At 54.6% G+C, this 15,778-nt stretch overlaps 7 protein-coding genes across 7 annotated transcripts; 3 read left to right on the top strand and 4 right to left on the bottom strand.

Annotated features, from left to right (window-relative positions):
• Positions 1-639: 639 nt before the first annotated feature.
• Positions 640-1,267, bottom strand: NCS57_01235500 (Mitochondrial fission 1 protein; the record flags this gene model as incomplete). The annotated part of the gene is made up of 4 exons (XM_053062030.1): positions 640-969; positions 1,029-1,122; positions 1,176-1,194; positions 1,249-1,267. 4 exons carry the CDS (start codon positions 1,265-1,267, stop codon positions 640-642), a joined length of 462 nt encoding a protein of 153 aa, XP_052908558.1.
• Positions 1,268-1,756: 489 nt separating this feature from the next.
• NCS57_01235400 (Kinetochore protein Spc24) lies at positions 1,757-2,409 on the top strand (the record flags this gene model as incomplete). The annotated part of the gene is made up of 2 exons (XM_053062029.1): positions 1,757-1,783; positions 1,831-2,409. 2 exons carry the CDS (start codon positions 1,757-1,759, stop codon positions 2,407-2,409), a joined length of 606 nt encoding a protein of 201 aa, XP_052908557.1.
• A 331-nt stretch (positions 2,410-2,740) lies between these two features.
• On the bottom strand, positions 2,741-3,505 carry NCS57_01235300 (uncharacterized protein; the record flags this gene model as incomplete). Its single annotated transcript, XM_053062028.1, has 1 exon — positions 2,741-3,505. The coding sequence occupies one exon, from the start codon at positions 3,503-3,505 to the stop codon at positions 2,741-2,743; it is 765 nt and encodes a 254-aa protein (XP_052908556.1).
• A 1,055-nt stretch (positions 3,506-4,560) lies between these two features.
• On the top strand, positions 4,561-5,661 carry NCS57_01235200 (uncharacterized protein; the record flags this gene model as incomplete). The annotated part of the gene is made up of 1 exon (XM_053062027.1): positions 4,561-5,661. The coding sequence occupies one exon, from the start codon at positions 4,561-4,563 to the stop codon at positions 5,659-5,661; it is 1,101 nt and encodes a 366-aa protein (XP_052908555.1).
• Positions 5,662-5,932: 271 nt separating this feature from the next.
• Positions 5,933-7,864, bottom strand: NCS57_01235100 (uncharacterized protein; the record flags this gene model as incomplete). Its single annotated transcript, XM_053062026.1, has 4 exons — positions 5,933-6,559; positions 6,612-7,571; positions 7,624-7,685; positions 7,735-7,864. 4 exons carry the CDS (start codon positions 7,862-7,864, stop codon positions 5,933-5,935), a joined length of 1,779 nt encoding a protein of 592 aa, XP_052908554.1.
• A 925-nt stretch (positions 7,865-8,789) lies between these two features.
• NCS57_01235000 (Zn(2)-C6 fungal-type domain-containing protein) lies at positions 8,790-11,153 on the bottom strand (the record flags this gene model as incomplete). The annotated part of the gene is made up of 6 exons (XM_053062025.1): positions 8,790-8,878; positions 8,934-9,635; positions 9,682-10,400; positions 10,446-10,497; positions 10,543-10,573; positions 10,770-11,153. 6 exons carry the CDS (start codon positions 11,151-11,153, stop codon positions 8,790-8,792), a joined length of 1,977 nt encoding a protein of 658 aa, XP_052908553.1.
• Positions 11,154-14,617: 3,464 nt separating this feature from the next.
• On the top strand, positions 14,618-15,481 carry NCS57_01234900 (Pyridox-oxase-2 domain-containing protein; the record flags this gene model as incomplete). Its single annotated transcript, XM_053062024.1, has 1 exon — positions 14,618-15,481. Exon 1 carries the CDS (start codon positions 14,645-14,647, stop codon positions 15,479-15,481), a length of 837 nt encoding a protein of 278 aa, XP_052908552.1. The 5' UTR covers positions 14,618-14,644.
• Between the last annotated feature and the right edge of the window lie 297 nt (positions 15,482-15,778).

Genomic DNA, 15,778 nt, shown 5'->3' with positions numbered 1-15,778 from the left:
TTTCCCCGTTGCGGCCAGATGGAGCATCGGCCATGGATTGAACTAGACAGGAGCAGACGGATGGTTAGCACGGGGGAAGGTTGAGCAGCAACTTGTTGTATTTTAGCCGTGTGTTTGTTGAGACTGGGTGCTTTTTTATTATGTCTCAGCAGGCGACACGCCTCAGATGGTCATGCGTCGTCTCTTTCTTGTTTCTTAGCTGGCTTGATCTTTGATTTCTTTAACAGTGTTTCCGTTTGTTTAGGGTCTGAGTGTATTTGCTGTGATTGTGTTTTGAGATGTACAACTTGCAAGAGTCTGAGCTAGATAATTGTGATTTGTGTTTGTACTTCCATTGCGTCCTTCATTGTATCTAGGATATCGAGTGTAGACTTGTATCGGCTCACTAGTGGTCATGACTTGGTAGACGAGGCATAGAGTATGTGATGGATGTTAAGAGACGCTTGTTTCATATAGTAGTAGTACATTAACCCGCAAGGTCAAGACTCCGCCCGTTCCTTGTCATGCCGCGCTCCCCATGGTTAAAAATCGTCAAGAGTGAGTAGTATAGTGTAGTGTAGTCCTGGCAAGCCCACGCGCATTATGCCTCCATTCCTTCTTCTTCGTCATGTTTCGTCAAACTCTACCTTTGACGGAACTCTACCTCTTCCGGGCATTCCTCAGCAGGAATGCTCCCACGACACCGGCGGCGACTCCAACACCACTGAGGATGGCGACGCCCATGAGGCCTTCGCGGGCAACCTTGTCGTCGATGAGCTGGCGCAGGTTGGTGGCCTGGAGGTTGGCGGGCTCCTTGTCGAGGAGGAGGTCGTTGTAGCGGCGTGCCTCGCCGTAGTTGCCGAGCTTGTAGTTGCCGAGGGCGAGGTAGTAGAGGCACTCGCGGCGGCGCTCGGGGGAGATGCGGAAGATGTCCGAGAGGAGACGGACGCCGAGTTGCTGGTCGGTGCGGACGTTGGACTTGACGAGGCCCTGGGGAAGGTGTCTGTTAGCGAGGTTGGGTGTGAGGGGAGGAGGAGGGGTAGTAGTACCCAGGCGTAGTTGAACTTGGTTTGGATGCCAACCATTTCTCCTTCTCGTTCATATTGGGCTCGTAGGACGCCGAGCTCCGAGGGGTTCAACGGCCTGTGGTAGGGAAGTCAGGATATCGTTATGCATGGTCGGGGAGGAGGACTAACGTCTCAGCGTCGAGGGCATCTACAAGGTGTTAGCGAGGTTCATGATCTCGGGTGTAGAGAAGCGCAGACTCACATGGTAATTCGGTAACCATTTTGACTGTGGAGGGGAGGAGAAAAAGATGCGATGGGAGAAGATCAATTGTCTTGTCGAGACGTTGCAACGAAGCTCCCAGGAGGCAACAGTCAAAGAGTATGAGCACGTGCTATGCTATGGAAGCAAAAAGGCAATGAATGGGGGGGACCCGTAAGCTCGTTTCGGGCATCCGATGCTTTTCTTCTTGGGCCTGGGGGGGTGGGTTGAACTTGTGGCGGGACAATGACGATGTGCGGCGTCGGCAAAAGACCGGTTATGGGGACCGGTGGGGGCACGTGCGCTGATAAGCTGATTGTCGTCGTGGCGACCGAGGCACGTCCCGATAGGGCTGCGCAAAACACCAGGGATATATCGCCGATTACGCAGACTCGCTTTTACTCCGACTTCAATGAACACGTTCATCAATCTGGCATTTGGATAAGTCTTGACTTGAACAAGAATACACACAAAATACACACGGACAAAAGCCCATACAAACACCGTCATCATGTTGCTCTCGGAAGAACCAGCAACCGTAAGTCCCTGACACTCTTTCCCCTTTCGCCCACTAACACCCTCCAGCTCATCCACCACACAATCAACAACTTTAACATCAACCCAGACAAGCTCGCCGTCTCGCGCATCACAGAGTCCCTCTCAACCCTCCAGCAAGCCCGCGACCTCCGCGCCCGCGAGGCCGAGACGGCCCTCAAGAAGCTCTCCCGCCAACTCGCGACCCACACGTCCCGCCACGATGACCTCGTAGCTTCGCACTCGTCTGCAGACCACGCGTCAAACATTGCGCGCCTCGACACGCTCAAGTTTAGAACTGCAAAGGCTGCCGCCGATGCTGAGACGGAAGCTGAGCGGCTCGCTCTCGCTGCGGCGGATCTCAAGGCACGACTGCACGAGCTCGAGCTCCAGGGCGTCGAGGGTGATGCGGCTGCCGCGGCCAGACGAAGGGATCCCGTTGATGATGAGGTGCTTCTGAGGCTCAAGGTGTACCGTAGCCTGGGCATCGACCTCGAGAGGGATGAAAGGGACGGGGAGTGGTCCAAGGCGGTGATACGGAACGATCGCAAGGGTGACGTCCACGTGGTCAACATGGACAAGAAGTTTTCGCGCTTCTTTTATGCAAACTACTTTTGGCAGACCCTGTAAGGGGTGTGTCACGGATGTGTAATGTTTCATGATGGAAGGACTGGCGTTGAGGGCGTTAGATATACCAGGATAACGACGAGTCGTACAATGTATTCATTCAACCCATGAGAAACATCATGGTTGCTTCTACAGTCTTGTATCCCGCTGCTAACTACATTGTAGTATATGTGACATTTCCAAAGAACCCATCCAAGAGAGCATCACATCGCTCAAACGCCATTAAAAGATAGATAGCCTCGCTGGTATCGCGACACTTTTAATACCATGCCTGTCCGTCCACCTGTCCTCATCAAATCGTTAAAAATACACACGAGAACTCAGTCTCGAGAGATTAGGCGTCGACAAGACCCTGTGCTGGGAGTCTCTTGATACCCTTGGGCGAGGTCTTGAGGGTGGGAAAGTAGCTGTCGACAAATGACTTGTTCCCAAAGCCGATGCGAGGGCCTGACGGCGTCCTCGTTCGGGAGCTGTTTGGAGAAGCCGATGTGCGTTTTGTTGGACTCGGTGCGCGGCCCTTCATCATGAGGTATCCGCCCTCGCCTGGAGTTGTAGGACCAGAGGGCGAGCGATGGTGGTTCCGGCCGTGGTGCTGCTTGTCTGGTAGTTCAAGGCGCGAGTTGATGGTTGTCCATGTCTCGTCATCACCCCCAAGACGCCATCCTCCAACACCTTCAAAGTCTCTGTCTGGGCCAATGCTTGGAACCAGGCCGAATGCCTTTTCACTGACGGGCGTGACTGTGCCGGCAGTGGACAGAGCGCTGGAACTTCGTCGATGACGCCGACGTCGAAGACAGGACTCGAGAGCCGTCGATCCAGACGATGAGGGAGACGTATTATTAAAGAGCGAGCCTGGAGCAGGAGCGTCGAGGAATTGGTGATGAGGACGGTAATTGTGAGGATGGTAGGGGCGAGTCTTGCGGCCACCCAGGTAATGAGGAACGAAGGACAGAGCGACGTCAATGTAGACAGCGAGGACACGGAGGATGAGGACGGAAAAGGCGATTGTGGTGGTGACGCCGGCAAACAGAGCCAAAGGAACAGTAACGACGAAGAGAAATGGCACGACAAAGGCGTAGACGGGGTTGAGGAGCGCCATGGGAGGCTAGCAGGACATGGCCACGAGCAAAAGATAAGAAGGTTGGGGCGAGTTATTGGTTACAGACGAGTTTATTTGCGAGACAAAGAACAAACAGAACTTGAAGATGGGAAGATGGAAGATGGATGGATGGATGGATGGATGGGAGGAGGACCGAGGGAGAGACACCCAGAGAACTACATGCCTGTTTCTAGAGGGATGTAAGCCGCAGGGACGTGATAGGACTGCCGAGAGAAAGACAGGCGCCGCGGAGGCTGGTGGTCGTTTCCGGTCCCGATGAGGCGTGTTAGCTTGAAGCGGGGGAAAAACATCTGTGCGGTAGCACCAGAGTCTAGAAGAGGATAATAACTCGAGGGTATCAAGAGGGCGATCACATGTGAATGGCGCGGACTTGCACAAGCGCCGCGCTTCTTGGCCTGGGGCGCGCATATCGCCACAACCGTGCGGGGAAGGTCAATGCAGTCTGATACCAAGACGGAGAAGAATTGATCAAGAGAAGGATATCGTATGGTATGAGGTGTTTATCTGGCAAGCATGGTTGCGACATCATGACGAGGGTATAGGTCGTAAGATATGAATGCATATATCTCCAGGATATACGATAAACGGCAGATGAAAAAAGACCCTGGATAGATATCTAGAGTTCAGTCGGAAGGTTGGAGCTTAGGCGTGATGTGGTAATTGGCACAACCACGCACGTCACATGAGGAGGAAGCCGAGGTTCTGCGAGTACAGTACTGTACAGTATCACGGCAGGAGCAATGGAGGCTACAGTACCACGGCATTATCAATATGTAGATGGAAGCATTAGGAAGGAACTAATTACTTTCTCCTGCTATTGCATTGCAGCTGCAGGCAGTTGGAATGCATGTCTCTCCTTCCCCCACTTGAAACCATGATCCACACACTCCACACCCCACTACGGATACCTTGCTGTGCATCACCACGAGAGCCTCACGCAACACCAACATCAACCCTCTGCATCACACACTCACATTCACTCATTCGCACTCGATCTGCACAAACCTTATCGCGCCATCGAAGATAACGCAATCATGTCCGCCCAAGATCCCTTCCCTTGGCATCTCCCAATATGCGACGCCCACTGCCATCCAACAGACACCATGTCATCGCTCTCCGATATCCCCGCCATGCGGGCCTCGTCCCTCACCATCATGGCCACCCGTGCTCAGGACCAGCACCTCGTCGCAGATGCAGCTGCCGGCAGCACCACTCCCGGAAAGGCTGTTGTTCCCGCCTTTGGGTGGCACCCCTGGTTCTCCCACCTCCTCTACGACGACGCCGGTAACTCCACTCCCGGATCCGGCCCCGATAAGGAGGTCCACTACGCCGCCGTTTTGCAGCCCGATCCCGATGCCGCCTTTATCGCTTCCCTCCCGGATCCGACTCCCGTGTCTTCCTTTATCAAATCTACCCGCACCCTCTTGGATTCCCACCCAAAAGCCCTCGTTGGTGAAATCGGTCTCGACAAGGCCTTCCGTCTACCACAGCCATGGAACCCCTCCGACCAAGCCAGCCGTGACGAATCTCTCACCCCCGGAGGTCGTGAAGGTAGACTTCTTAGCCCTCACCGCGTGAGAATGGAACATCAGCGTGCCATCCTTGCTGCCCAGCTCCGTCTCGCAGCGGAGACCCGCAGAGCCGTCAGCGTGCACGGCGTCCAGGCTCATGGTGTACTGCACGAAACTCTCGCCGCGACGTGGAAAGGCCATGAGCGAGAGGTCATTACACGCCGGAAACGTCGACTTGTTGCTCAAGGAGCAGAAGATTTCTCCTCGGATGAGGATGAAGATGAGGATAAGCCTTACCCCCCGCGGATATGTCTGCACTCATTCAGCGGTAGTGTAGAGGTTCTTAAGCAGTACCTCCACCCGGCCATACCTGCGCGCATATTTGTTTCATTGTCGTCAGCTGTGAATCTCAGCACTGAGGCTACGAGCACACGCACTGACGAGGTGTTACGCGCCCTTCCTGACGAGAGTGTGCTCATCGAGAGTGATTTGCACGTTGCAGGCGAGGACATGGACGCAGCACTCGAGGAAATGTATCGGCATGTGTGTAAGGTAAAGGGCTGGGAGCTTGAGGAGGGAGTGAGAAGGATAGCCAAGAACTACAATGACTTCATCCATGGGTGAGAGACGTGCATCACCAAGAGCAAGATAGACTAGACTTAAAAATATTGTATTTTCGGATTGCTATCTCGCTGTTGAGGGAGAAGCGAGAGCATCTCAGGACTGCTTTGTCCTTGACATATAGAGGTATATATCGCTACGTCTAAAAACAAACCATTACTAGGCCACCCATGTTGTTTGTTATTTGTTGAAAATCAAAGACCCAAGAAAATCGGTATAATGCAAGTAAAAGCGCCCCAAGGAAATAGAAAATCATTTCAATCTTTGCTCAAGTTTAGTGTTTGGAATCGCCCAGCACATTATCGGCGTTGGAAGCCGTGTTGGATGGCGTGTAGTCGGAGCTGCCGGGTGTGTATCGGCAGCCGTCGGTCACGACCGAGGCGTCGTGTTGAGGATCGTCGTATGAGGGCAGGTTCTCGTCGGTGACGACGAAGCCCGGGTAGGCTGTGGCGGCGGTGTGGTGAGGAGGCATGGGAGGACGGGGAGGGACGGCGGGGGCGTAGGAGTGAGGTTGAGGGTGATAGTGAGTGCGGCCCTCCTCGGCGGTGACAAGTCCCTCGACCATGTAAGCGGCCTCACGGAACTGAGCAATTTCCTGCTCCATAGTCACGCTGCCAGCGGAAGAAGTCCTTCGTCGTCGGCCCTCTCGGAGCATGGCCTCCTTCTCCTCGTCCTCGTCGTTGTGGGTGAAGAATGCACGGATGGCGGCCTTGAAGGCCGAAGTGGGTCGTGAAGCTCGGCGAGCGCGGCGGTCCTTTCGGAGGGCTCGGCGGATGGCCCGGCGGGACTCGGGAGAGAGACGGTTTACTCGACGGTGGATCCAGGCGATGCAGATTCCACAGAAGATGGCCAGGGCGATGGCTCCCATACCAAAGATCATGACAATGGGGTTATGAGGGGGCTATCAAAAGTCAGCATGAATCAATTGTGATGCATTCAAGGGGCAGACATACAGGTCCATCGTGGTGGTGGTTAGGACCGTGCTCGTGGTGTCCATGCTCCGAAGCCATTGAGTGCTCCTTTCCACCCTCATGAGGTCGGTGCTCAGGGGGGTGCTCGGGCTTTCGCGGGGGAGGGGGAGGTGGCGCAGGGGGTCCATGGTGAGGCGCACACTCGCAGGGCATGCACATGGGAGGAGGTGGTGGGTGACCTCCAGGGAAAGGAGGAGGATGATGAGGCGGGCCGTGATGCGTTCCGTTGCCATGGTGGTGAGGCCCGTGGGGGTGGTGAGGACCGTGGTGACCAAAGATGCTTCCGTACAGTCTATGAGCCGTGTGCTTCACCTTGTCGGTAAGGGTGTGCACGACACACTTGACTCCGTCGCACTGCTTGATCATCTTCATGGTCGAGGGCGGCGGGGGAGGGTACTTCTTGCCCAGCTTCTTGGACACGGAGGCCTCGCGCTCCTTGACGAGGCTCTCAAGCTCGAGGATCTGCTTGTGCAGGGCGTTGAGCTCCATCAGCTCGACCTGGAGCTCCTCCTCGGGGTCCTGAAACTCGTAGTGCGGGTGCTCCCAGATGGGAGGCGCGTTGGTGTCGTCATCGTTCTCGACCGGGACCTGAGCGTCATCCTTGGAGGCGAAGGGCATAGACAGACTCCAGACGTAGGCCGCGTTGCCAACGTCCGAGATGCGGATGGGGGCCGTCTGCTTGAAAGTCATCCAAAAGGAGGCGTCGGTCGAGAGGGCCATGTCGTCGAGGGCGCGGACGTTGAAGCGCAGGGACTGGGCAAAGGGCATCTCGCGGGGTCCGATGCACTCAAAATCCCATTCGGCCGAGATGATGGTGTCGTTGTTGAGGTAGAAGGATCCCACGCCGTGTCCGGCCGCGTCCTGGGTCAGCTTCTCGCCGTTGAGGCGGACATTGGCGGGTCCGCAGACATCTTCTGACTCCTCCACGTCGAGCCTGAGAGTCTATAATGGTTGATTAGTGGATGAATTATTCAGTCGATATGAGTTGTCGTACCAGAGGGTATGCCTCGCTCTCTCCCCACGGGACCTTGAGAGTGACAAACGCTGAGGGAGTTACTAGCACGTGTTAGCTTCACTCTTCAAGGTCAAGACTCAATTCACATACCATCGAGCGCGTCAGGAAGAAATCCCATGGGAGGGGGAGGAGGTGGGGGAGGAGGATGATGAGGGCCATGAGCCAGCGCCAGCGCTGGCGCCAACAAGACGGCGGCAGCCTTGGAGAGGCCGCGCATCATGAAGCTCAAGATCTCTTACACGTGATAGAGCGGGTAGGTGAGGTTAATAGGCAGTGACGAATTCAACGACTGAAGGACACACGATGGCAGGCAGAAGGAAAAAGAAAAGAAGGGATTGGGTGAATCGTATAGAATAGCCCACAGCACAGGCTCAAGACTCGTGTCCAGAGATTAATGGAAAGAAGAGTGAGTGAAGAAATTGGGCTGCCTGACGATTCAAATGGCCGCCGGGATGTGGGAGTTTATCCCGGGGGCTCTCAGACGCTACCTTCAGAGGCCACGAGGCCGAGGGGCTGACCAAGACAGATTCGGAAAGGCACCAAATGAAAGCGTCGTCTTCTCACTCTCTGCGAAACCGCCTGAGCCTGCTGTGGCCCTGCTGTGGCCCTGCTGTAGACAGTGGTAGCCCTGCTGTGCCCTGCCTCGGAGCCCAGCTGGGCTGAGCGACATTATCCTCCAAAGGGTCGGGCTGCGCAATCATCAACCCACCAAGACTCGTAGTCTCGTCCATCAACCAATCATCGCCCCCGAGCTGACGAGTCCTCCCTCACCCCCTGGTCACATCGTCGGTGGCGCCGGGTCTCTTCGGCAATTCCTCTTCCATCCTTCTTGGCGCCCATCTTAATACATTGCGCGTCGCCTCTGTTTTTCATCGTCTTTCTCTCCCTTGCTCTTCCAGGCAATAATGTATTCATGTCGTGTGCCCCTCCTCTAGATAGTCATGTGCGTGCTTATGTCCAGCAGGAGCCCAAGATGACTCGCTCTGCTCCAACCATTGCATGGATCTTATACATATACAACAGGTATGCATCCATATCATACCAGGCCCATGTCTTGTGAGCCATTACAATCCGTCAATCTACACACCCATTCCTTCCATCGATTGTTGCTCGCATATCTCGCCCAAAACCACCTCTTTCTGAGCTCATGTCAGAAACTCGCTCAACACCTGCACTCGGGTCCGTGCAACTTCCGAGTCCTCGCCCATCAGTTGCATAATTTGAATCATCCGTGCTGTCAACTAGTTAGCCACTGCGCCAAGACGAAAACCATCTTCATGTCCGCTTACTAATATCCGCCTTGGCCCTCACGAGCAACGGATCCCTCGCCAGCATATCTGCACTTCCAGGCTCCCGACCCGCTTCTTTCAACACGTTGCCGATGCATAACGCCTCCAGGAACGCCCGATGATTAAACACCCACCACACACGTGCTTCCGTCTCGAGCAGTGTGAATAGGAGGAAGAACGCTGTGATCGCGTCGTGCGCCGCTTCCAGTGTTCCACGGACATTCACCGGAACATCGGGACTTTCCGAGGCGTGAACCAGCATCAGGTTATGAAAGTAATTGCTCGTCAAGAACAGAGTCTGCCGAACCACTCTCTTATTTGTCTTGGCCAGTGCCGTGATGCTGTCGGGATCCCACGAACGGAACACGTCGGGGAATGATCGATATACGGCGCGGAAGTCGGCAATCAGCTTCGACTTGTGTCTTGCCGTCGTGCAGATAGGTAGGTCCAGTGATCGGGGCGAGCAGATAGTCTCCTGAACCAAGTTGGCCAGAGTCCAAGATCCTCGGATATATGCTGTATCCGTAGGATCGCTGTTGGCGATGGAGGAGCCATCATCAAGCAAGTCCTCAACTGAGACATCCGTATGTGTCGCCGAAGGGGGCAGTGAAAGCAGAACCGTTAGGAACGTGTCCTGGAGAAGAACTGCTTGCCACACCTTTCTCCGTTGCTGTTTTTCAAACAGCGTGGCATTTGGGGTCACTACTCCATGTCAGTTATGACTTACAGCAGGTAGCAATTTACCAACCAATATTTGGATCACGATGTAGTCCCATAGCATAGGCCTGCCGAATGAGGATACCCGCAAACGCCCACCCATCCGAAGCATGATTGTCATTGATGAGGAAATAGGTCAACAAGACCATGGCCTGTATCGAGCGCAGCGAAGCGGTGCTGAGATATGAAGCGATCCGCAACGCCTGATTGCTTGCTGATGCATAAAATTCGGCCGTTTGCTTTCGTTCCCGAGAAGATGTCGTCGATGTCACGAATTGGGTGCCCAAAGCCAGCATGACGAATATCAATGCAATAAAGGAAGGGTCCGTATCGTTCTTTTCTTGCTGATTCAGTTGCCAAAAGTGCTCATAGTCGGCATAAAACGTCTGTCGATGTATCATGGGATATACGGGGTCGACGCATTCGAAGTAACGGTTGAGTAGAATATCGGCCTGGATCTTTTCAGGCAGCACCGAGATCACTTCTGGCAACCCTCCCTCACAGGTCCAGTAGTTTGCGAATGGATGTTCGGATCCAATACCAAAGACATTGCTCGCGGTGGGCAGCGAATATGGTACATTGGACAAGAGGCCAATTGATAGAGCAATGGCACCTCGAGAAGACGCAGCTGGGTCGTTGGACATGCCTCGATCAGCAATATTTGGAATTGGGGACTTTCCACTGGAACCAGGCTTCTTCTTTGGAGGCTTCGTCATTCGGCGGCCATTGGCTGCGGACCGCGTTGTCTCCCTGCTCATGTTAGGTCAGAACAACAGAGGGCAGAAAGACCCATACTCGAGGAGATTTGCGACATGTGCATATCTGCATTCAGTCTGTCGTTTTATACCTGGCCAAGTTAGTGATGGAACGAGTTGGCAGGGTGAGAACTCACAAGCAAGGCAATGTGGCCGACCCCTATCACACTATAAAGGGTCAGCATTCATAAACATAGAGTCGCATGCATGACAATAAACGTAATAACATTGAGACTCATGTAGTCCAGATTCAGATCTAACAAGCCTGGGGTAAAGTGGGCTCATCTCATGCAAAATGGAGTGAGTGGGTAAATGTGAGATGAAAACAAGATGGATGAGGCTGCACATCACATGAAAGTCCCACCTTTGTCTTTCGTTCGACGCACTCATGACACGACAGGGTGGGCTTGTTGCGCTTCTGCTTCTTCTTTGGGGGTTCATCGCCGTTGACGGGGGTCGACGCGTCCTGGTCGTCGGCATCTGGAAGGTAGTCGCCAGTAGGATGCCTTGACGTGGTTGATGCAGAAGCTGAAGGCAGCCGATGTGAGACGGACGCCGGTGACGTGGATGCTGAGCCAGGCGTCAGACCCGAGGGCGGGTGAGTGCCCGGGAGAGGAAGAGTCGGCAGAGCAGACGGAGGACCAGGACTGTAGGTAGAGTGATGCGCCGGGCGATGAGATGGTGATGGGTTAGAGAGCTGGGGCTGATGATGCGCGTGATGCGGATGCGCCCGCTGAGACAAATCCATCGATTGCGCAGTTCAGCTCACCAAGACGCTGACCAGTGAGTGAGCACCTTTTTGAGCGAAGCGATGGATGCGACGGCGAGGGGATTGATGCGCGACAATTGGAGCGGGCCAGGTTGGAGCTGGAGCTGGAGCTGGATCTGACGAAACTGGGGCCGAGATCTGGCACTTGCGGATGGTCAAAAGACACCAGCCAAACGAGACGTCTTTTGGGCTCTGGGGTTTGGGTTTGTTTGGCTGAAGGGAAGGGGTCGCCGGGAATAAAGATGCTGATGGACTCAGGGACCTTCTGACGAGGGCGAGTTGAGTCGTCGGTATTCGGCTGGCGCTGGGAATAACGGCCGGAGATGGGCGGCAGCGGCAGCGGCAGCTGGAACTGGAGCTGGAGCTGGAGCTGGAGCTGGCAGCAGCTGGGCTGGGGTAACAAGCGTAGGTCCTTCGGGGAGTTTTTGGCTCCCTATGACAATTAAAGGGGAACAGAGAAGCCCGTGACAGCAAGCTCAGAGTGCAAAGGGCAACACCTTTCACCTTTGGAACGCACGCGAAAAAGGACGGGACGGGACGGATGGGATGGGAATAACAAGGCCTGAGGGTGGGAAAAAAAGAGAGATCCCGGAAAAGAAAAGGGAATTGCAGAGAACGAGGAAAATCCAAGGGAAGGAATCGAAAAAAGAGAATTGAACCGGGGGGGGGGGCAAAAAAAGGCGGGGGCGGAGCAAGCAGCAAAGTGGGAAAGCGCAGTGCAGCAGCGCAACGCAGCGTACTCCGTAGACAGACAGGGCAGTCAGTCAGGGAAGCCCGGGAATGGGATGGAAGGAAGGAAGGATTGGTAAGGCAGGTAGGTAGGTGCCCGGGCTGAGGTAGAAACAGACGGGAAGCAGGAGCCCGTACAAGTATGTACCTTCCCTCCTTCCCTGTCCTTTACCAGGCTTGCTTGCCTCTAAAAGGCAGCTACAAGCCGTTGGGTTGGGTAGGCATGGACCAAGTGCGTGCGCAGAGCGCGCGCTTTCCACGCGGCTGTTCTTGTGGTACCCGAGGCAGGCATGGATACTGTAGAAGTACATGGGAAGGTACGGGATGGATGCTAATTAATTCCGTCTAGATGCCTACTAGCCTCAAGATACACCTGTTTGATAGACAAGACTCTCCTCGAGTGACAGACAGCTTTGACAGGTGTAAATGAGAGACGAGCTAAAACAAAAGGCGTAGTGACTGCCTGCCAGACAAGACAAGATGCCCACCCTCGGACGTTGGTAAGAGGACAGTTTACGGGGTTTGACGGCGCTTGGATGAGAACGGAACTTGGCCGTGGCATTGCCGTAACTGTACCCGTAGCCGCTTGCCGAGGAGACGGACAGACAGTCAGTCAGTCAAAGTACTGGATATCTACTATCCGTACCTAGATGTACAGTATCAGATTGTATCGCATCTGTGGATATTACAAGAATTCAAGTGGTAATATCGCTCATCTCATCTCTCTCCCGTCCATCTCCGACTCTCTTTTTGACCAAGTTACTTCTTCTAAGCGAGAAAGACGAGGCCTCTCACTTTCAGCCTCCTTTCCTGGCTTGGCCGGCCCCCGTTCCAGCGTCGCTAGACGGTGCACGCACGGATCGACATACGACTGTGTTCTTGTTGATGACCTTGACACAAAACAAGTGCCGGCTCCGGCGAACCGTAACCGATTGGAGCCCCCATGTCATCATCTGGACCTGGAGGGGGAGACGGCAACAATGGCTGGCCCAGGCCCTGATCTATTTACTGCCTGAGCCATCGTCATGGGTAAAAGGTGTTGCCAGCATCTCCACCGGGCTGGCGCCTCGTCCCCGAGCCAAACCAACAAAGACGAGGCAAGAGACTTGAGACAAGGGCTCATCAGCAATGCTGTTTCTGTCTCCTTGAGGAGATCCGAGCAGAGGCAGAGACACAAAAGACCAGACAGGACCCCGGCGAGTGTCACCGGCTTGGACCATGCTCATCTCCCCGTCCCGGCTCTGCAATATGGCCCCCCCTTCCCTTCCCTTCCCCTTCGCTCACCGGCACTTGGAAAAACGAGGTCGATTTCACCCCAGCCAGCCAAGTCATGGTAAAATTGGGCATCCCTGTCTCATCACCCAGCCGTCCATTGGATCGCGCCGAGCCCCCAATGGATCGTCGCACACAGGAGGAGGACGACACCCCAACAGGTGCCCCAGGACCCTGGTAGAGGAGTCGGGCGCCAGCGACATCGGTGACAGCCCGTCCAAAGCCAAGTCTTCTTGTCCACCACCTTGAGGCACAACAAATTCCTGCTGATCTCCGTGCCTGAGACATGCTTCTCCATCTTTCTCCGCCCGCTAGAGCCAGACTGGCCTACCAGGGCTCAACTGGTAGAAACTCAATATGAACTGCCTCCCTCCTGGGCGCATGTACATGCGAACCCTTTCCTTTCCGCGGGCACTCCACCCTTGCGGCCTTAGTTCCATCCCTCAGTCAGGGCGGGCGTTTTGGTCGTCGAGGCGTTTCGGTGAGCTCCATGGTGAGGGGAAATGCAGCGGCAGTTGAGCCAAGCTTCGAGAAGAGGGCATAGAGCTTCACCAGTTCGCGAGGCGGAGGCGCGTGGCTGCTTATCAACACTGGCGCCTCCAGCCCCGGCACAGCCAGTCGGGGACGTGATAAAGGCCGAGACTACGAAGAGCGGGCATCCATACCTCTGACGCGCGGCATTTGCTGGGCGAATACACACTTCTCCCTACATACGCTGTCTGTACAGTGCCGTGAGTCCTCTCCTCCTTGGTCGACCTCCGTCAGTAGCATAGCCGCTACATACCGCTCGGCTCCCCGGCTAAGCCCCTTCAGGGTGCCAACCCCGGACGGTCTGGACCCTCATAGAGAACTTGATGGACCAATCTCAAGCAAAGCCAATGACGTACACTGGAAATGAGGGACAGGCCTGGGTAAGGGCTTCTGGCCGAGCCCGCAAGGCATGAAGATGCCGTCGAGTCTTTGGGCTTCCGTCGTCATTTCCGCTGCTGAAGATGGATGACCCGGCATTTGACTTGACGTCTGACCTCCTTGAGCGGCAGCATCATGTGGGCTCACAGACAATGTGCCTTGACCGCGAATTACCACTGTTTAGTGGTAATAAGAATATGTGCTAGGCGTGAACTCTAGTTGGCTAATGCTACTCAGTTCCACAGAGTCATGTTGTCGACAAGGTGGTGTCTACAGTCCAGGCTTGGCGGAGGCTCAAGATCTGCACAGCCACGTGCCCAATTTCATAGCCAAGAGATGGATAGAAATGAAATCGTCAACTAGTAGATCGATGTCTGAAGTTATTCAAGTTGTCAATAGTTTCCTTAACTCATGACTCATAGATCAGTCTCTCATCGAGCTGCTGCGTAGTATGATTTGATGCTTGACCATGAAGTGGGGTCTCACGACTTCACCACTAATCAGCTTCACTCGGACAACTTGAGCCTGAAAGATCTCATGAGAGCACGAATTCATCACCCATGAAACCCATCACTTCCTCTGTCCAGCGTACGACTCAAATCCTTGGTCATCTCAAACAGACAATGTCTAGTTCTCGTCCTACTCAGGCCGCGCCTTGGCGCTCTGCCTTCCTGACTCACGTCAACGAGTTGGATTCACCGACGTTCACGCTCAGCACCCTTCACCATGACTCGTCAACCTCCGTTACCCCTCGATCTCGAACCGTTGTGTTCCGGGGCTTGTGGGCAGAGCTCCCGGCCAACCCCAAGAACAAGGCGCCGCTAAACCCGTCCCTGTATGAGAGCGACCTCCTCACCATCACTACCGATGCCCGCATGGAAAAGATCCCCGAGCTATCCCCGGATGGTTCCTATCCCGCCCAGTCCGGCGGCGGCGGACCGGTAGAGGCCGTCTTCTGGGCCGTGCCGTCCAGGACCCAGTGGCGCCTCCGCGGCCGAGCTTATCTGCTTGGCCCGGATATCAACGACCCCTCAGGAGCACAGGTCAGGGAGATCTTGGAGAAGCATATGCGTCGCAGAAACAGTGACGACGATTCCAGCTCGTGGGATTGGGCCAAGGAGGTGACGGCTCATTTTGGCAACTTGAGTCCCATGATGCGAGGATCATTCCGAAACCCAGCGCCAGGGACACCAAAGACTGAAAAGCCAGGGCCAGGACTCGGCTTAGGGCAGAAAGTAGAAGACCTAGATGACGAGATTGCGAGGAAGAACTTTCGTGTAGTTGTTATCTTGCCGGAGGAGGTGGACCGGGTCGACTTGTCAGACCCGGAGGAGGGCAAAAGATGGAACTATCGCTTGACTGGAGACTCCTGGGAGGAAACAGAGCTCTGGCCTTAAAAGCAACTAGGGAATTTCAGAAGTTTACGACGAGTGTAAGAACCAGGATATATGAGTTGCGAAACACCCAGCTGATGAATGTCTTGTCGGGACAAGCCAGCTGTATTTGGACGTTGAAAACCTTGTCAAGCTCTCTGCTAGAAATATGGATTACTTCTATTAATCATGTACGTCCACGGAAAATGTTTCTTCGTGTTCAGCAAGATAGGTGTACTGGTATCATGTTATGGTGAGATGAGAGAGCGTTTACCACCTTTAGAAGGACAGGCAAAAATAGAACAAAAAACATACAACATT

This window comes from Fusarium keratoplasticum, chromosome 10 (genome assembly GCF_025433545.1).
Source record: "Fusarium keratoplasticum isolate Fu6.1 chromosome 10, whole genome shotgun sequence".
NCBI lineage: Eukaryota > Fungi > Ascomycota > Sordariomycetes > Hypocreales > Nectriaceae > Fusarium > Fusarium keratoplasticum.
This window is presented reverse-complemented; position numbering and strand designations above follow the sequence as displayed.